Below are 22,058 nucleotides of genomic sequence, written 5' to 3' on the forward strand. Positions count from 1 at the left end.
TTAACTAGCGCGAGGGGTCCAAACGGCCCGGCGTATATAAGCTGTCTTAAGTAAAAGGTTACCTTGCCCATTTCGAGTTAAGGAGACGCCTGCACTCTTAAAATAAATGGGCAAAATATTCCCAACTTTTGACCAACCCTGGGAAACAAACTGTCCACACAAGTATTGGTTAAAATTTGCCAAAATTCGGGTTAATAAAAAGTTTTATGTACTTATATGTTTTATTGAGTAAAGTTGTCATAATCTGACATGTCAGACAATAATGACGAGACATTGTTCAGTAGTGATGTGTTATCATTTAAACTAACAAGGGTGTGTGGGGGCGTCAAGCAAATGTTGGTGGGGGTGGAAGGGTGGGTGAGGATGCAGATGTGTGTGTGTGTTTCATGGTGCAATTTATCAAAAAATTCAGAATGAGTATCATGCAAGTTCATCTGAGCTGATAGAAGATATTAAGGGACGCACTATTAGATACCCAGGGGGAGGAAGTTTAGGTTGATGCTATTTTTTTTCCTAATTTCATCTTTAAGCAAAGTTTTTTTTCCTTACTCCATTGAGACAAGTTTTTTTCACCTTTCAGATGTCATGAATGTGGTTCAAGAGGACCAAGTTTTTTTTTCTCATATAACAAGTCAAGTTTTTTATATATATATATTTTTTTTTTTTTGGGGGGGGGACTTCCAGCCCCCCTGGAAATTTAATGGTGCGTCCCCAATGAATTCGACTTTTATGCCCAACAAAGGTCAAAGGTCATTTGCTGTCATATGTTTAATGTTTTCAAAATCTTGAATTTGCCTTTTCTCTGTCATTGTCTTGTTCAATATTGAATCTAATTGCTAATGATAGATGGGGCTTCTGAACTTGTACATATATATTGTGTAAACATAGAATAGTTTTTTACTTCTCTATTTTGCAAGAAAAAGCACTTCTCTTATTTTTATGAAATGTTATTCCATCATTATTTCGCAATGAATTTTCTTGATAAATTTTGTTGTGTGCCATTTCAGATTGCTATAGTTATTTTCACAAATGGGCGAGACGCAACATCGTTAGTGGCTTATCGTTTTGATAAGATTTTCTATTAATTTCTATTTTTTGTTTAAATACTTTTGCCATGTTTTTATGCTCATTGGACTTATCTTCATATTATTTTGATGTTCTGAAATTGTAAACTCGTTTTAATGTCATATTTACTTGGCTCTCTGTAACTTCAAAATATTTTTTGTTTTGCATTCTTCGGCGTGTACACACCCCCCGGTCCTCCCCCGGCAGTCCCACGGCTACATGGCAACGAACTATGTATCCACTAGACAGGGTAGAGATCAACTTCAGCAATAGAGTGGGTCATTTTGTAGTCAATCAATATTGGACTCGCTAACCAGCACAAAGCGAACAACGGAAAAAATTTGGATTAGAAATAATTCATCAATACATATATTTTTGTGAAATTTCGTTGATCGTTTTCCGCTTAAAATTATCAAAACCCCTTTGACCAAAGGAACGAAGAAAATGCTTTTTATCATCACTATACATGGTTCAGTATCAAGTTTTTTAAGGATTAATAAGATATAATAAATTTCACTCTTTATGAACCTATTGGTCTCATCGACCACATGCTGATACCAAAATGAATAACAATGTAGATTCAATAAGGAAGGAGGAGGGGGAGGGGTGCAACTTCCTTACTGACAAGGGATCATCAAAATGCTGTCTCCGCATTTTGATGAAATAATGTATCGTAACTAGTCAAACATTTTGTTTAAAATGTGTAATAATTATAGCTAACCTTTGTCAGTTGTGGGACATTATATATAATAAACGCCGCACATCATGGCACATAATGCGATTCGAAAGCGATTAGATTTTCGAAATCGCATTTTGCATTACAAAAATAATTAGTACGAAATGTGAAAAGTTATTTCTTTTTTAAGTCTGGGGCGGTTTGATTGTTTTAAGTTATGAACATGTTGAAGGGGGGGGGGAGAAAAATAGTAGAAAATTATAAGGGAGTAAGAATGAGCATGGAAAAGATTCTTATTGGTCATAGAAGCGATACATAGACCTGAATAAAGCAAAAACAAAACGGAATGGTCAAATTAACCAACCCTAAGACAAAGATGAAGGCAAAAGCCTACAAGAACAGAATTAAAGAGGACAAAATAAGATGAAGAATAAAAAAATTAAAAAAAATAAGAAGAAGAATGACTAGAGACTGATAACAAATACAGACGTCAATTACCAGCTAATCAATAACCAAAGGACAAAACCTTGTGGGATAAGAAATTATTTACATAATAATCTATCGAATTGCCTAAACGTATTTTGGCAAAGTATTTACACTCCTTCACAAAATGGAGTTCATCGCCGAGAATAAACTGTTTGTAAGAATCAACAGAATGATACAGTGACCCTCTCAATCGTGTTCATTCTACATTATTTTGTAAATCTCTTCTTCAATATGATTGTGATACCGCGTATACTTGAGCCACAAATATCGGCACTAATATTAAGTAAGCTTATTAGTAAAATTGTAGCGCCATGTTTTATCAATGTATTGACCCCATAGTCATAATAGTATGTGAACGTCATGCATTCATTTACTTCATTCTAAAACTTAATAATAAAAAAAAATGCCACATCAGTGTTTGCTCTTTCGACTTGCAACAAGTCTCGTTCATTGGGATTATCAAAATTCAACATCCATATTCAAATTCAAATTCAATTTGCATTAATTATCACAGAAAATGATACAAAATAATTGCACGACATACATTCAATTTATTCAGTATTGAGAATAGACAAAGTTTACAAAACGTAAATTATTGTTTTGTTTTATCAACAAGAAAATTAATGTTACACAATGTAAAATATAGATGTGGGAAAAAATGAGATCCACTGAAAAGCTTAGCTAGTAATGTGAGTCCCCCCCCCCCAAAAAAAAAGGATAAAAATAAATAAAAATAAATGAATAATAATAACAATAATAAAAATGATACGAAAATATTATTATTAATGGTCATTTAGATAAAAGCAGAAAAAAGGAAGCGAAACATTTATGAGGTTTTGGCGATAAACCATCACAAAGCCCCGGCACAAGGCATAACAGAGTACTCGAAGTAGGAATATTTACTTTATAATTAGGAACATTCCTTGATACATTATTCAATGAAAAACATAGATTTGATCATAAAAAAATACGAAATTACAATTTATAGGATTTCGGTCTGACGCTGGCCTGCAGGGTATAATACTTGTATAATTTTTATGTGACGTTACAACATTGAAAACCAAAAGTCGCAAACCATGCGAATTCTGATATTATGGATTTTCGTCGAATCTTCAATCTCCCCCCATGCACCCCCTTTAAAACGAAATTGACGCTATCGGTGTGGGCATTTATTGAGATGTGAGATCATGTGACTTGTATTATAATATGTTGCTTATGACTGCTATTTCTATAAACTTATAAGCATCTTTTTCTCGGGATTTCAAGCCTACTTTATTCTTGGTCCTTTATGCTCACATGTGAGACTAATACCTGACACGTTTCGCAGTGATTATGTTCACGATGTGAATTTGTTCACCTGTGATCAGAAGATAAACAAAAGATTTACGTAAGTTTTCAATCAGATGATATCACCGATTATCTATATAATGCTCTTAATGTTTTATTTTTGCTCTTTCAGTTATAAAACACTCCGTCCATCGGAAAGGACGCAAATGTTGGTCCCAACCTATGCACGTTAAAACCAATACACTATTCGTCAAAGTAGGGTGTTCACCCGGTGTATTGCACCTGCCGGTCCCGGCAGGTCAAGTCAATCTTGACGTTCATATGCCATTATTGTGGGCATTAACGGAAAGACAAGATAACAATTATCAGCAACTCCTCTTCACACGAGAAATGTGGGTTCAAATGTGAAACCTAGTGGTTGCAGTACCCCCAAGGGGTCAGTGCTAAAAATGAGTGTAATTATGTGCATTTATGCACCTTTAAGGGGGCAGTTAGCTATAATAAGTACCCTATATTGGTGCAGAAATGCACCATAAAGGTGCAAATTTGAACTTTTTAAGACTACAAGTATTATGCACATTAAAGGTGAAAAGTTGCACCTTTAAGGGTTCAAACGAGCATTTATAGGTGCAAATGATAATATAAGGTACGTATTTGCACCTTTTCCACTAAAAGGTGCAAGATTACACCCCATAAGATTGATACAAGTGTTTCAATTAAGGTGTATAAAATTCTGTGTGTTCCAAATTTCAAATTTCATTTCCTTCTCTGTTTTTCCTATTTATCTTCTGCTCTCTCCTCTCTCTCTCTCTTATACTTCTCCTCTCTCTCTCTCCTCTTCCGCCTCTCTCCCCCCCCCCCTCCCTCTCTCCCCCGCCCCCCTCTCTCCCTCTCTCTCTGTATATTCGTCACTTCCCTTATAACAGAATTTCTCAGATCTGGGGCCTGTTGCAGAAAGAGTTGCGTTTAAACGCCAAGTCAAAATCAACATTTCTGTCCGACAAGTTGTCAGATCTGACAACTTTCCTTGATTTTGATTGGCTGACAAGCACTGTTACTATGGTAACTGTCGGATAAAACAGGACATGTCGGATAAAACGTCTAACAAGTGCTTTCATGAAACGCCCCCCTGAATACGGGTGCTTCATTGGCTGAAAATCAAGTTGCGTAAGATTTTTTTGAGTTGCGTTTGATTGCAACTCTTTTTGCAACAGGCCCCTGTATCATGTTTATTTCAAAAATATATATTTATTTCAAATCACTTCCCTCTTTCAATAACAGTTTCTTGTCATACTCTCAGCAAATGAAGAGCACTATTAAATATATATAGTGTGTAGACTGTGTACAGTATATTTAATACGAATTCTTTATCTTTGGACACTTCCATGTGAAATAATGGATTTTACTTATACAATATTATACAACTCATACAAAGATTCTTGTAATTTGATTGGTTGAAAGCCATTCAATATTTGATCCATTTTGTGCTGCATGCAAATTTTATTTTCCATTGCACGGCGACCGTGCATTTTTTATTTTTCCATTGCACGATTGCGCATCAACAAGGCTGACTGTGCGCGCTCAGATTCATGAATCAAAGTGCGTCACAAAAGAACAAACAATTAACTGCTTTCATAAACCGGGAAAAAATATTTTCAGAGAAAATGAATTGTCAGACAAAAGGCAAAATATGTCTTAATTCCATTTGCTTTTTTTTCTTCTTCTTTTGTCAAATAAAATCTAGAAAATTCGTTGTATAAACCGAATGATGCATGCCTTCATTCGTCCATTATGCGACCTATCCACTCTCGTTGAGGCTGTGTTCACCCCATTGCACTCAGCCCAACGGCTTCGTGCAATGGATTGAACAGAGCCTCAACTCGCGTGAGGATAGATCGCCTAATGAACTCATGTGCATGCATCATTTGTATATTGACAAAAACATGACATAAAGTGGTGCATTAAACACACTAAAATGGTAAATAGATTTCAATGGCGCAACTGTCATTAAAAATCTCGTGCATACATTTTTTTTAAATACGAAATTATTATGTCTACTAAAATTGACCGATAGAAACAGATAATGTTAAAATAAAACATCACATTGAAACTAAATATATGGCAAGTAGAAAAGTTGATATGATATTCCAATGAAATCTTTAAAAAAACAGCGGCATAATGATATCTCGTATTCTTTGTATAGTACAGGTGTGCTAAAAGTATCAAAGCGCTTACATAATGTTACATTTTATGTAAGAATTAATTTGGAAAAAGGGGTGATTTTTAGCACCCTCGTAGATTTGACAGCACAGTACATTTTCTAAGACTTTTAAAAGTTAACTAAGCGATTTGTACACATTTTTCTTATTTACAGTAAATAATTCAATTTGACGATATATTTTTATAATATCAGCTGATCCTGCAGCGATTCAATGCCGGACGATAAGAAAGGCGGTTTTCTCTATGAAATGACTTCACGTAAAATGATAAAATTGCCATTAGTAGGATATTTGACCTCCCTCCATGACCAATAGTGGCCAAGTCTAAATAAAAAAAATGTTAAAATGACAGCATAATAATTGGTTATTTAAAACAACGGGAAGAAGAATCCACGACCACTAGCGTACCTACGGGGGGCAGTCTGCCCCCCCCCCCGACGAGCCACAACCCATGCAAAGGACGTATCCCTGCCCCCCCCCCCCTGACGAGCTTGAAGACCTTTATTGTCCCCCCCCCCCCTGACGAGCTTGAAGACCTTTTTTTTTTTTTTTTTTTTTTTTTGCTTGTCAAATTTTTTTTCTGGTACGAGAAATCCTTCATTTGTGATTGAAGACCTTTTTTTTTTTTTTTTTTGGGCTGTCAAATTTTTTTGCGGACGGTTTTGCCCCCCCTGTGAAAAATCCCAGGTACGCCACTGTCCACGACAATTTCATTTATGTTGAACATTATATCAACCCAACAATATTATTCTACCTCGTGTATTATTATTGCGTATCTTTATCAATAAACCTGTAAAAACTGACATCAGAGGTAGAATTATTGAGTGAAAGGTGAGGTGGGGTTGTAACACAGTTCAGTTGCATATTGGGCTATAATGTAATTTTAAGGTGATATATTTTGAATATTAATGATTAGGAGGTCTCTTTTGTCTAAAAAGTCTGTTTCTGCTTTGACCTTTCGTCGTCGTTGTCGAAGTAGTAGACTAGTAGTAGTAGTAGTAGTAGTAGTAGTAGTAGTAGTAGTAGTAGTAGTAGTAGTAGTAGTAGTAGTAGTAGTAGTAGTAGTAGTAGTAGTAGTAGTGGTGGTGGTGGTGGTGGTGGTGGTGGTGGTGGTGGTGGTGGTGGTAGTAGTAGTAGTAGTAATAGTAGTAGTATAGTAGTAGTAGTAGCAGCAGTAGTAATTACGGACATAGTTGCCATATTTGTCATAGATCTATATGACAAATATGAATAGATTCAATATTTTTTACTTTTCAAGACTTCTCATATTTTCGTGGAAATAAAAACGTATCATTCTTTAGTTTTTGGATTTCCAACCTACCTTTTTGTATACAAAATACTTGAGGACAAAACGTTCAGAGAAGACGAAAGAAGTGATGACTTGGCCCAATTCAGACTTGCTCTACCATTGTCTAAAGTTTGTTTTAAAACGAATTTGAATTTTGGCAGGAAACCTCTAAATCAGACGGTTCTGAAAGCAATTGGGGAAACATTCATTTTCATTATTCAGTCGATTGTGACACGAGTAAAAATGCCAATTCATAAATCACAGTGAAAATTGTGGTCAACTTGTTCAAATCACTTTAACAAGTGGCCCAAAATTTTCAATAAAAATATTTAAGATAGAGAAAATAGAACATACCTCCATAGTTTACTTTTTTTTTTTTTTTTGATAACTTTTTGGACAACTTAAAATATTGTATTGGCACAAACGCAAACATCACTTATATCGTGGTACACGTTATACCTAGCTAATTTCTACCTCTCATGAGAAATATGCAAACATTCAAAGCTGCTTCAAAATAGATGTTTTTCAATGAAGGGGGGTAAAGCCTTTGGAACAAATGGACTTGTGTGGAAACAAAAAGAAATCAAAGAAAAAGATGAAAAATGAGAAAAGGGACGAAATAATGAGACAGTTATGAGCATTTGAATATTGCGATCACTAACGCTATAAAGATTCTCCCATTGGCAATGCGACCAAGATTTGTGATGTCACACGTGAGTTTGACAGTTTGATGGACTATAAAATACCCCCAAAATGTCTTCTTCTTTTTTGCTCTTTCTTATATTGATACAGACTCTTTATCCATAATGTATTCTTTGAAAATCTGTATAAGCCCCGCTGTAGAAAGAATATTTTACATGATCTACTGATAGATGTGATAAAGGATGCAGTTTAAAGTGAAATGTATACAAAAGTAATGGAAAAGTAGTTCACATAATGACATCACACAGTCATCTTTGTCGCATTGCCAATGGGAGGATCTACATTACAATAATGATCTAAAATTCAAATGCTCATAACTTTCTTATTATTCATTCAATTTTTCTTAAACTTTTATTGATAAGTTTTTTAATGTTTCTGTTTTCGCGCAAACTATCTCGTTCCAAATGTTTCATTATCCTTTAAATCAATCATTCTTCTTTGTTCTTGTTTCATATACAGGGCTGGTGGTAATCAAGTCATGCATTTCCATGTGAATCAAAATGTTGTCATGCAATATTCTGATGATCTCGTATTCTCGGACACCGTCCCATGGCCGTGTTCGCAATCGTCAACGAGATTAATTTGATGTCGAGCAAAGCCAGGACTGTATTCCACTTCAACCGCGTTCCTTTCATACGAGAACGAGATTCCTATCGCTTGCCCGCCTTCTCCACGTTCCCGCATCTGATTGCCCGATATAGCATTGAGACCAGACGGATGACCTCCGTTCATCTCGCTCGAGGGCAACGACGCCCTCGTCGTGGTTTTCGACGTCGACATACAGATTATCTGCTTGGCGGCTTTCCAAAATGTATCGTTCGTGAAGGAATAGATGACAGGGTTCAGGCATGAGTTGAAGTAAGGCAAAAGAAGTGAGAGGTTTTTAAGTTCAGGGTGCAATGCTGTTGAGAAATACTGCTGTACGATGTGATAGGTGGCAAAAGGCGCGAAACAGACGATGAAGCCGAGAAAAACGCAAAGCAAACTCTTGCATATCTTCCAATGTGTGTTGCGAAACCGTTTCGGCACTGGGGCGCCATTGACGAGCTTATTCTGCAGGTAGCTGTTGCTTCGTTTGACATTTATCACGATGCGCACGTAGATGACGGCGGTGATGATGACGGGCACGTAGAAGAGAAGGATGTTGAGGTACACGGGTTTAAAGTCTTTCCACCACGTTCCAAAGGGGACAATGACTTTGCACGCCCAAGGGAGTTTGCCCGGGTACGAGATCGCCTGCCCATCTCCGCTGTAAATGCTCTGAAATGGATACCAATATAAAATAACTTTTGAAAACAGAAAACAAATAATATGATGACTAAGAAACAATCAAGTTTTGTATTATCCTTATGGTCGTTAAATCAGAACGAAAACAGGAAATTTGTCATTTTTCCTGGCAAACACTAATAAAAGAGTAATAGATCGATAAAGGATTATTTTATTCTCAAGCTAAGAATATATATTGTGAAAACTTCAGCATTTTCAAAAAAGTTCCGAACAGGAAAAAAGAAGTCAAGGTATCGAGTTTTGTCTGGACTCTAGTCGGAAGAAAATAACAAGAAGACATGACTGTAGATGTATTCTTGTCTGAACGACCTCATCAAACCGAAATGAATTGAATTGAATTGAATTTGAACATGTTGACGACACATGATTGTGATCTTATCTGATCGTCTTTTGATAGTCAACAAGTCAACTTGGCTAGATTCTGGATTCGTCTTTTTGTCTTTTCGCCCGATGACCTGACTTGACGAGATCACGTCTCTCGTCTTATAGCTTGTCTCTGTGTTTTGAATAACATCACCTGCACGATTTGTACAATGGTGGGGCAATATTTGAAAGCCATAGCGCCATCTCTCGGTGAAATAATGCACTCCCAGTCAAAGCAACAATAATTTGGGCTCAAACAATATTGTTCGTTTCTCATGGTGAAATAATATTTTTTGTCGAGTATAGATATGAATAATTCAAGAAATTGGAGAATTATATCGCGCATTAGAAATTGCATTTGAATCTCAATGCTCATCAAGAAACAACATTTTAAAAGATGTTTTCGTTTGAAATCTTGACTTAAATTATGACATAAATTTCATTAACATGTCTATCTAATTCATATACATACGAGTCAGTGTTACTTGCCAATACAAGTAACTTTAATGATTACTTTATGATTACTGTAATTATAGTTCCATGAATAATAACAACAGCACCTGAAGAAGGTGGTGGGGTGGTCAGAGTGGCCTCCTAACAGAATTTCTAACGACCATTTTTCCAGCCTCAACTAATTTTAGTCAGAAAAGTGCCTCCAGTGTTGTGTTAGCCCTTTTTTTGTCAGAGTCCCCATTTCCAACCCGAAAAAAATTTCACGGTATGCCATGGCTAATAATTCTATGATTGTCATGTGACTTACCTCAAACATGAAGGCAACGGGGAGAGCTGTGGCGATCGCGATCAACCAGATGAAGAGGAGAATGAACTTTGTTCGACTGACCGTAAATTTAGCCTTGAACAGGACAGGGCTACTAACTGCGAAATATCTTTGACAGTGAAGGAGAGAGGGGGAGGGAGAACAAAATTGTATTAAAAAAATTGTAAGCATATCGTGTAGAATATCATAAAGAGCTTATCAAAAATCAAAATGTTAGGGGGTACTTTGGAAAAAAAAGTGTCATTATTCCTCTCATTGTGAAATATATGCGATTTTGGGCGGCAGGAGAGGGCAGCCTGTCACCAAACGCAAGGCAGGGCCTTGACCAGATGAGAGACTGGTTAACACGACAGAGAGAGAGAGCGAGAGAGGGGAGGGGACGGCAGAGAGAGGGGGAGGAGGCAAAGAGAGAGGGAGAGGGGATATGGGATGGGGGATCATTTGCCTTCAGGGTTTTTTAAGTTGAAGCCAACGCTGTTGTCAAATTTATTCCCAAAATAAACATCGATCAAAATGTGAAAAAAGTTCATATGAACCCATAATATTAGATAAATAACAAGATGATATGCATATACGGAAAGTAGCGAGTGACGTCACAGACTACAATTTAAAAAATTCATAGCTCTATCATCAATTAATGGATTTCGCCAAACCGTTATTATTAATATCTTTCTATTTTTCTGCTGTTATTTATGCCAACTAGACGTCAGTGTATAGGCCTTCCATTTACAACTACCATTATCTTGACCATCCTTGAAAGAATTATAATGACGACAATGGAAGCCCAAACTTTTATTACTTATTTCTTATGCAACTCTATTGGAATAGAATCGATTCTGCTGGCCCTTAAAAATGATAATAATAAAAACACACGCACTTGTTTGTTTTAAAATCCTACTATCGCCTGCGTTGAAAACAAAGGACGGTAAGTGTATAGTCGGGAAAAAATTATATAATTGTCATTAATAATTAATCATCATGAAAAATTGAATAGCTCGAGTATTCCATTCGCAAAGTCATTACAATTGGAGTGCGGGGGAGGGTTCTATGGCTATATGCAATCAGTATCTCGGTCACATTGGTAAACAGATGCGACACGAGGATATTTCAATAGGGGGGGGGGCTAAATCAATGTGACAACATATTTTTTTCTAACTAAATTATATTTACACTACCAAGATCTCCTCCTTTCATACCATTCTACCTTCTTTCTTACCCCCCCTCTCTCTCTCTCCCTCTTGTTGTTATACTCTCCTGTTTTTGAATACTTTTTTATGTTCTTTACTACTTATCCCTCTGCACCCCCCCCCCAACCTGTGGCAACGTCCCTGAAGAGCGATTACACCTGTATCGGACACTATCATGTCACGTGATTCACTCTTCACCAGTATAATCATATAGTTATAATACATCGGAACGACGTCTCTCAGCGCTTTATTCTCAGTATTTGAAATGCAACATAATAAAATAATATAATTTAACATTTGATATCATTTACACGTATTTAATACTTATTATTAGTTTTTTCATATCTAATTTGATTTATCTGATAAAGTATTATTTTTTAAAACTTGTTATTAATTTTTTAAACATTTTTAATTAAATATCTTATTTCATTCTCACCTGTCTATGGCTATAGCCATCATGGTAAAGACCGTGCAGTTAAATCCTATAAACCTCAGATAACGATGTAGTTCACATTGGATATTATAGGCCCATAGAATCGACCACGTTGATTGGTAGAATTCGGTCACGTGGAACAGTACCACCAGGGAGGCGAGGAGATCCGCTGAGGTGGTCAAATTAAGAAAGGAAAATGTATGAAATTAGTAAAAGTATGATAATAATAATGATATGATTATGACAATATTAATATGAATGAATAATTGCTTTACATCATACGTTAGGGGAATATGATTTTGTATACATTATTATTGAAAAATGATATTTTGTGAAAATGGAAGAAAACAATTGTTTATTTGAATTTTTGCCTCACTACTCCTACCGTAGATTAGTTCTACTTAACGTCTTAAACACAAATCAATTACAGATTGTGATTGTCTGAAAAATCAAGTAAAGATTGATTTTTGAAGTTACATTTTATTACATCTAAGGTATCCTTTTACAACCGTCTTGACCAACGGCGTTAATAAGCCCCGCTCTTACTGCATAATAAAAATAATTAACATTTCATTAGCGACACCAGAGACCGTTTTTGTGTCAAGGGAAAGTTCTGTCCATATATTCACTTCCATTGCCATTATTGATTTCCATATAAAAAATCTCTAAATGGAAGAATTTTTTTTTCACGAATACCCGTGACTTAGAAAATATGCATACTAAAAACAAAGTATGCAAAGAATGAAAAGTGCTTTCAGACACAACGTCTAAACATCTACTCATATTTGAATGAATTATACCTTATCAAAGAGGCAGTTATTAGAGATTCTATTAAGATATGACATTTCTTCAATTTTCGTCTTCTCACTGAATTTTGAATTAATGTGGAAATTTGTAAATATATACAAACTTATTCGCATTGATCTTTATGGAACTGGGATTTGGGATCCGGTGCGTGTTTGATAAAGCTGTTCGTAAGTAATAAAGAGCGACTTTAAGAACGACTAGTGAACCTTTCTTACGCGCTAAATAATCACCAATGAACATTAATGATGAATATCATTTACCACAAGAAAGGATTACATGAATGATAATAGCATCCATGTCTGATATTCTATTCGACTCTTAGGAATTTAATGGAAATTATGATAACCAGACAAGAACTGGCATCTACAATTATATAAAATGGGCCTTTTTCGTAACATGTTTTCTTAAAATTATTGTCCGCAAAGACATAATTTTGCTTTTCAGTTTAATACTAAAAATCAATTTAAAAAAATGTCAGGTAAATAAAATCGTGTTAATGAATACTGTTAGATTTCCTGTTCTTTGTTCTATTCGCATTTTTTTGTTTCATTCTCCTGTAATAGTTTTTATTGACTGCTTTTCTTCTGGTGAAATAGGGCTCTGAATATATGATTATACGACGTAATTTGTTGGGAATAAAAGCAACTATAGGAAAATATGGGGGGGGGGGGAAATCCTTGGCCTATTTTGTCATAGGAGAAACTGTTTGATTGTATACGTCGACATTGAAATTGTTATATCTCAGAAATAGAAGAGACAAAGACGATATGACAGAGGAAAAGATGGATATACGACCAAGGAATAGAAAGGAAAGAGAGAAGGGAGAGATAGGATTATTAGTTTCTATAAATATTATGTCAAATCCATCACAAAATTAGATTGTGTAAAGAAAAATGTCACAATTTTTCCTCGCCCAATACGGCATATCTGGCCCCTCAAAATCTTTGGCACATAACAGTCCTGAGACTAGGGGAGACAGACATTGAGAGAGAGAAAGAGAGAGAGAGAGAACCTGATACATCTAAAGTAGATGCTAACACCCCATACAGTGTCCTTAAAAGGGTCCTGTTACAACACGTTAAGTGTTAGCATATGGCAACACCGCAATTTAAAGGGAATTAGTAGGTCAGATGATCGTCAAAGAATACGAGTAACGGAAATGCATACACAGAAACTCATTTTAATATATGCATGATAGTTTCTCTTTAAAATACTTTGAATATAATTATCATTATCAATCATAACAACGACTTCTTACTTACATATCATAATGTTATGTACATGTAATTTTTTAATTAACTAGAAAATTCTCTATGATTTATTTCATGTTTCGCTAATCACTTCCTTAATATCAAAAGGCAAAATATACCCCGAAGTCAAATTTTGGCAGAAACCATGAACGAATTTCAAATTTCAATAAAATTATCATGACGTCACATGAGCATGATGCGAGCAGCTCCCCATAATTTGTGGTATTTAATATAAATTCCAGTAAATGATATTTCCCACGATTTTACATGTAAATTCACATGATCAGACTGCTTTATTCATGTTATTGGTACCCACTTTGTAAAGAAAGACATATATTTTGTTATATGTAATAAAGAATTTATATCATTGCAAAAGACATTGGGATATTTTTGTAAGCTGAACATTTTAAACCCCCACTGAATTAATAAACTAAAAATGCGGATTCTTTTGAATTGAATAAACATAGCTTACCTACGCAATCGAGAAATTACGATTTTCCACTCGAAGAGATCTTTTAGCATGCTCAAGCTTAAGTCTTAAGATTTATTCAACCATAAAGTGAAGTAATATCACTATTATTTTCTTATTTGACTCCTCCCTCACAAGTAATATTAAATTGAATTATGATTGAGCACGGGTTGGCATTACGTCAATCGGTTTATGTCTCGAAAACATTTTCAGTTAGGGTTTATTCAATGTTGCTCTTGAGGTTTTTTTCCGTAATGCATCGGAAACATGATTTATCAAAACTAAAGGATACTAGAATCTTTCAACCCCTAACCTTTGAGCGGCGAGATAAAAAAACAAATATAATATAGAAAATATACATAAATCATTTCTAAATATGTTAGATCTGTAGATTGTGAACAGTGTCGGCACCACCGGGGGGGGGGGCTATGTTTTTTAAGTACTGCAAAAAGAAAAAAACACAGGGGGAGGGGGGTATTCCTATTTTTCAATTCGTGTATAAACAAATCTGCTTCATGTATAATTTTTCAAATGAAGGTTTGTATCAAATTTCATGCTGTAAATCTTGAGACCGAATTACACACACACACGCACCCACCCTTATACGTACATACGAAAATACACAAGGCCTTCTTTCGGAATAAGGCGTTTTCGCTCATGACGCACGACTGATTCAAGAATATTCTCTGCTGAATAATACGCGCCGTATTTATAAGCTAAAAAAACAACAATCGAATGCTTTCCATGACAATGCAACAACTAAGAAGTCTTTGTCGAAAATTGGTGAATCAATTCGTCCTGGTTTCTGGACAAGCAATTAAACGTATTTGCAAATTTCGTTAGCTCCGAAACTTAGGACGAAACTACTGTTCCAGTTTTCGTCAAAAACCTCCCAGCTGTTCCTCGTCATTTGACGGGCATTTTTAATATATTGATTGTGTTCGTGAATCCGTTGTGCATCGTGGAGTGAACATCCTTAATGATACAATCACACGACTCATTTTTAAGACCTTCCACGCCCCTACACCCACACACTCTATAATTTCCTTGAAACAACAACCAAGAAACTCTATTACCCTTCGCCGTTTCTGGATTTTCCGCGCTTTTCATCTAATAGTGATTTGTCTCAATTTCACTGACGAGTTAGTACAATAAGTGTCAACAGTGCGCTTTTAGGTCGTTTTAAGGCTGCAGTTAATAAGTGTTGTTTGATGTGTTTTTTCGGGGGAAAGAGAAGTGTAACTTAATACAAAGCTAATTGGCTCATCTAACAACATTCGAAATTTATTTTCCTTAGAAATTTATAACTGTAACGATCAAATACATTTGGGATCCCTTACTACTAGCTTACTACTAGCTTTTTTGTCAATTCAAATATTTTAGAATGCTAACTCATTGTTTGAAATGCTGTTATTGCGAAAGCATTCTGCTTATTTGATTCCCAACTGAATAATTCACTTTTTACATTTTCAATAAGTTTGATAAGGGGATAACGAATAATAATTTCATCTGGCCTTGAGCTTATCGTATAAGTTGCGTCACTTTAAAATGCTGTGGGAAGGGGACATGTGAAGTTTCATATTTCTAATCAGTTCATAGTGGTCCTCCCCTACTTAAAAGATCCAAGTGTCACACAGCGTGACCAGTGTGTTCACATAGCCGACTAAATGATAGTATTATTTACTCTGTTGAAAGGCTCAAATTCAACAGTGAAGGTAACTGTTCACAGCGTGTTCACATTGCCGACTATGTGTTTATTATGTTTCATACTGTTGTAATGCTTCAATTAATAGTGTGAGAGCGATTTAACATTGTGGTCCACACTGTATACACACTGTGTTCTTTCAGTAGGATTGTTTCTCTCTAAGGGGGTAGGAGAGCGACCGCTCATATGATTTATCAAGTAATTAGCAAAAAATAGAGCGAAAGAGGATTATAGAACAGAACAAAAAGAACAAGAAACGAAAAGAGAAGAGAAGAGAAGAGAAAGAGAGTCAAGTAAAAAGTATGTTTTATCGTCGAATTCTATCTTAGCCCTGTACTTCAATGGGAAGTATTTTGAGATAGTCTTCCTTCCTCTATCAAAATACTCCCGGGCCCCGTCTTACAAAGAGTTGCGATTGATCCGATCAACCACAACTATGGAAAGCCAGCAACGTCAACATCTATAATGCATGCTTATTCAAAATATTTTCTAGATACGATGTACATTCATGCATTCATTTTCTTGTTCACAAAGTACATTGTACAAATTTCATTTAAATAAAATTATGACATTGATGGATGTGCATATATTTGAGCTTGATCGGATCAATCGTAACTCTTGGTGAGATGGGGCTCAGGTGCCGCCGCGGCTTTGATTTGCTACCTTTTCTTAGATAGGCCAACTGAAAATGGGTCCTGAAGCCCGTAAAACAAAGCTAAGCAATGATTGTAGAACAAATTTTCACGATTGATTGCATTGACTACATCAATCGTGAAAATCAAGCGTACGATCAATGGTCACAAAAAAATCACGTTGTTAACCACGTCAAAGTAATTAGGGAATGTTCATGAAATAACGTACCTGGCATCTTATCTTGGTATTTATTCATATCTTGGTATATAATATTTGCTATTGTACGATGTAACGTGACTACTACATGTATAAGATCAAATTGCGCACGTTCTTGTAATGATTTTTATGCCATGATTATATGTAAGACCATTTTTTTTTGTATTTACTGAACATGAGTGTCCTGTTAAAAAGAAATGAATGAATAAATAAATATATATATATATATATAAATAAATAAAGAGATGAACAAGTTATAGGTAATGGATAAATAAAGGAATAGATGAATAAGTAATTAATAAATTGATTAATAAATGAATATAAATACAAAATAATCAAATAAATACACAAATAAATATATCAATTACAATGAATTAATGAATTGTTTTTCTTTGAGTTACATGTATAAAACTTAAGTAATGAATTACATTTTACCTGGCTTTCTGGTATTTGTTTATGTAAGTGCAAGCGAAGATCAATCCTTAGCAACTGACCCGTTTACTATATTCATTTTAAAATGGCATGGAAACTAGAAAACCTACTACGACTGTTTCCATCTTAATAGCCTCAACAGGATTTCCGTTTTAAACCATGTGACCACCGTAATATGAGAAGAGTCGGGTAAGTGTTGCGCTTTATCACAAAGTGATGTCCTCTTCACTTTCTCTGGAGAATAAAACTAATAAATGGAAGCACATCAGCCTCAAAGGGCCTATTGACTTACATTATAATTAGTGCTATTGGGGACACTCTAGTCGTAAACATAAGCTTTAAGGGTCAGCTTAAGAGAATCAGAATGGGCAATGTCCAACAATAATTTTTTACTAGGCCATTATCTTCTATGTCGCCCCTGGTATCAAATTAAAGGTAATTTGGGGGGTGCGCTCTTACACCGGGAATTTGTGACTTAAATCTAAAAAGGTTTACGTGGATTTCAGCAACCCTAGGGGTAAACTGGTAATTTAGTATTATGTGACGTGCTTTCAATTCTGTGGAAAAGGCTCTGGAGTTTGACCTTTGCTTTAAACCTGCTTTAAAATAATTAAAACTCCTAATTTTGTTGAATTTGTAACCATTTGTAATTCGTGACTATTACAATGACGGGCTTTATGATACTTTCTGTTTTTCTACAAAATTCATCTCGGGTTTGTATGTAATTACAGTAGTAAAATAATACTGACCCTTTTCACATAAAACTTTTCTACATGAAGTATGTATAATGATAATAGGGTCGGCTAAACCATAGACCTGGTATAATCATAACCAATCTTTCTTATCGATTTCATTTAATTAATTGATTGAAATGAAATTTCAATTGTTGACTTGACTGCTCTTCTCTTTGTACTGGTACCATTAATAATGCAACAAATAGAATCATTAATCCTCTCGTTATCTACTATATTGTAGTTGGTAATGAACAAACTTATCGGTATTAGTTTTACTTCTTTCCCATAAAAAAACCTAAAAGAAAAAGTGTTTCAAGCATTATACCAACTTCATTTGATTCAGTAGTTTGTGATTTGTTTTACCTGAAACCAATATACATGTAAAACTCTCTTTTATTAGTCCTTCATCTGTCATGTGATACCGGTAAATTGCGGTAGAGTTATGGGCCTCATCTCACACATAGTTGGGATTCATTAATCACAATTATGAATAGCTAGCAAAGCTAAATCTAAAATACAGAATGTTATTTTTTTCTAAATATGAATAAATTTATTTATAAATTCGAGCGCTTCTTCTCGTGTTTAAAAGGACTTTCATTGAATGCACCAAGCGCCTTTACCAGCTGGAGCTAAAGCCGGGGATAATAATAGTACGTCACTAAATAGGTTACTAGATAATCGGCGCCTCCTAAATATTATATTATCATTATTATTATTGCATTATTATTATTATTATTATTATCATTATTATTAGTATTATTATTGTTATCATTATCATTAGTATTATTAATCTTATTATTATTAATATCATCATTATTATTATTTTTTTTTTATTATTATTATTACTATTATTATTATTTCCCTTGTCAACAACTTGATGCCCTGTTGTGGAGCGTTGTGGCCCAGTGGATTAGTCTTCTGACTTTGAAACAGAGGGTCGTCGGTTCGAATCCCAGCAGGGCCCGCTGGGAGAACAGTTTTCAGACCTGAAGTGGCTTCCCTGGGTAAAAATATCAATATCATTTTTATTATTATATTAAACAGCAACCGGACTTCTTCCAGAAATCTAGGATTATTTTTCTATATTCTATTAAATGGGTCCTCTTCTCATTGTTCACTTCTCTTTCTAATTTAAGACCTTCCGTAGGATATGAGCTTTTTATAATTATTATTATTATCATTATTATAATTATTATTATTATAATTATTATAATTATTATTATTATAATTATTATAATAATAATTATTATTATTATCATCACTATTATTATTATTGTTGTTATTATCATCATCATCATCATACGTGAACAATTATGACATTGATGGATTTTCATTACTGAGATTGAACAGATCAATTGCAACTCTATGTGAGACAGGGCACTGAATGGATATTAACGATTAATATAAATCACACTAATCAAATTTGCCATCGAAATCCGGTGGGAATCATATCAAAATCATTCATTTAGGTATTTTACTTCTTATTACAAGAAGAAACCGAAACAGGTCGTGCAGTCCATTTGATCTGCTTGGGATAAAATAATATATATGCATACAAAAAAGGAAATGATAATGAAGTAACGTTTTATCTCTTAAACGAAAATAATTGAAAGCAAAATTCTTGCTGAGTTTTGCGTTAACACATTTTAAATAGCATTTTAAAACAATTTGACATATACAGTATATATACAGTATATATATATATATATACTGTATATATATATATATACTGTATATATATATATATATACAGTGTATATATATATATATCATAATCAACATTACAAAACATTAATCATTAAGAGAATATATACATGAGATGATCATCATAATCTCTAAGATCTCATGAAGAATGTCCAAATATATATATATAATATATATATGTATATATATATATATATTTCTTTTCAAAGATACAGGAGGTCTTACTACATGGAAGAAAACATATACAGCAGGTGTGTAGTTATTATTTGAAAGAATTTCGGTATCAAAGCAGAATCAATTCGCATGCGTGACTGTTGATTTGAATTGTGATAAGATAAGCAAATATAAATGAATATAAAGCTCAAATTTTGAATCATCTTTTAACTTTCAGATGTGACAATACATATCTATAGAATTCACTTTAAAAATAAAACATTATTCAGAATGATGTTTTTTTTTCTGCGCCAGTCTTATTAAAATAAAAGATAATTTACCAGACGGAGTATTGAGTGGGAATGTGTTGTTTAATTATTAACAAGAGGCCGGATAAACGAATATCCGCGCGCTGTACAATCTAGCGACAAGGCACATCACCAGTCATAATCAACACCTTAGCGTGACTCATTTTTCATTCATATTTTCTTCTCCCTCAATATCTAAAGTAACTATCCAACCAATGTAATAAAAACAACTCTACTAAATCTAACATAACACAATTATATGTATCACCTACTAATCCATTAACATATCTAAAATTGTGAAACAAACCTCATTTGTTTTACTTTCTCTTTACAGCATAAAATATTAAATTGCCTTTCTACACTTACATCATCTACAAACTGAAAACCAAAAAAATGTTTTTCAACACACAATTCATTTCTACTTGCATAAAAAGGATCCCATTTAACTTCAGCAATCATAAAAAAAACCATTACAAATCCTCATAATTAAGCAGTTTTAAAGTCACATATAAATCATTTGACATTTTATCTTTATCTCCTTAATATCCACTGAAAATGGTATATAGGGCAAGTCTGCTAAAAGAATAAAACACAGCAATAAAATACCACAAATATACTCTAAAAAGATAAATGAAGCTATAGTAAACTCCAATCAAAGTCTTATCTATGAAAAGCAAGAAACTTTCAAATAGAAAATTGTCTGCATACATTATAAATCCTGCCTATCAATTGACATACAAGCATAATTTACACAAATGCACTGTTAAAGTCAAATATAAACAATATCCCACAAGCAAAGGGGGATAAAAACTTATTCATAATCCCTATGCCAGATTGATAATAAAACAACAATATCAGATACATGACAGGTATGATGATAAACAATTACTTAGTAAAAATATATTAAATCCAAATAAGATGAGGATATGATATGCATCAATAAACAAATGTCTATAGTAAGCAATCAAAACATTAATGTGAGGCAAAATAGCAATAACTAAACAATGATTATATTTGTACCAATGATTACCTGTCAATAAACTATCCAATTAACACTACTCCATTAAACTGTATGGTGTAAGCAATATAAAAAATACATTTAAATCAAACATGAGTTCTGCTACCTCTCATTTCACATCAGCTGTAATTTACAATTCAGACAACAAGTAGTAATCTCTTCACCACTCTAACTCTTCGCTCCAACTCTTCAGTCTTCACCCCACCTTCACTTCATAGGAACACATGTCAACCTGCATCATGCTACATATTTGCACCTTACCCTCTACCTCTTCACTCTATCTCTTCATCCAACCTTCACTTCATACGGACACATAACAACCTGCATCATGCTACATTCTTGCACCTTACCCTCTACCCCTTCACTCTATCTCTTCATCCAACCTTCACTTCATAGGAACACATAACAACCTGCATCATGGTACATTCTTGCACCTTACCCTCTTTTATGAAACAACCATTTCAGTCATTCCAGTCTATTCAACTCTTCAAACAGTAATACCCAGCACAATGTCTACCTCCAAGGTAATTAAAAAAAAATAAGCAAGCAAAGATCAAAGACAGTACACTAAATCACACATCAACAAACAATGAAAAAGTCACATCCTAAACTCAGCGGATTTCCAAAACATGGATGAACTGTTAACTCTTGAACTAATGAAAGTGTCAAAGTACATGTTAAAAAATAAATAAAAAAGTACATTGCATATATAATCAAGCATAAGCAAGGTTGACAAAGAAAAATACATAATTAACAACAGTTTAATGTAGGACAACCTGAAAAATGTACATATACAATAAGTCAACGCATAAAACATGCAGGATCCAGTCCTAATAAACACTTATCATGGAATGAAGG

At 34.3% G+C, this 22,058-nt stretch overlaps 1 protein-coding gene across 1 annotated transcript in view; it reads right to left on the bottom strand.

Moving 5' to 3' along the window:
- Positions 1-6,815: 6,815 nt before the first annotated feature.
- Positions 6,816-22,058, bottom strand: part of LOC129276363 (somatostatin receptor type 5-like) — a 36,392-nt gene continuing 21,149 nt past the window's right edge. Inside the window, exons 2-4 of the mRNA XM_064109583.1 lie at positions 11,775-11,940; positions 10,134-10,260; positions 6,816-8,983 (exon numbers count right to left, since the gene is read on the bottom strand). Of these exons, the coding sequence (XP_063965653.1) occupies positions 8,219-8,983; positions 10,134-10,260; positions 11,775-11,940 (1,058 nt within the window). The 3' untranslated portion in view covers positions 6,816-8,218. The remainder of the gene's footprint in view (positions 8,984-10,133; positions 10,261-11,774; positions 11,941-22,058) is intronic.

Source organism: Lytechinus pictus, chromosome 14 (genome assembly GCF_037042905.1).
Source record: "Lytechinus pictus isolate F3 Inbred chromosome 14, Lp3.0, whole genome shotgun sequence".
Classification (NCBI taxonomy): Eukaryota; Metazoa; Echinodermata; class Echinoidea; order Temnopleuroida; family Toxopneustidae; genus Lytechinus; species Lytechinus pictus.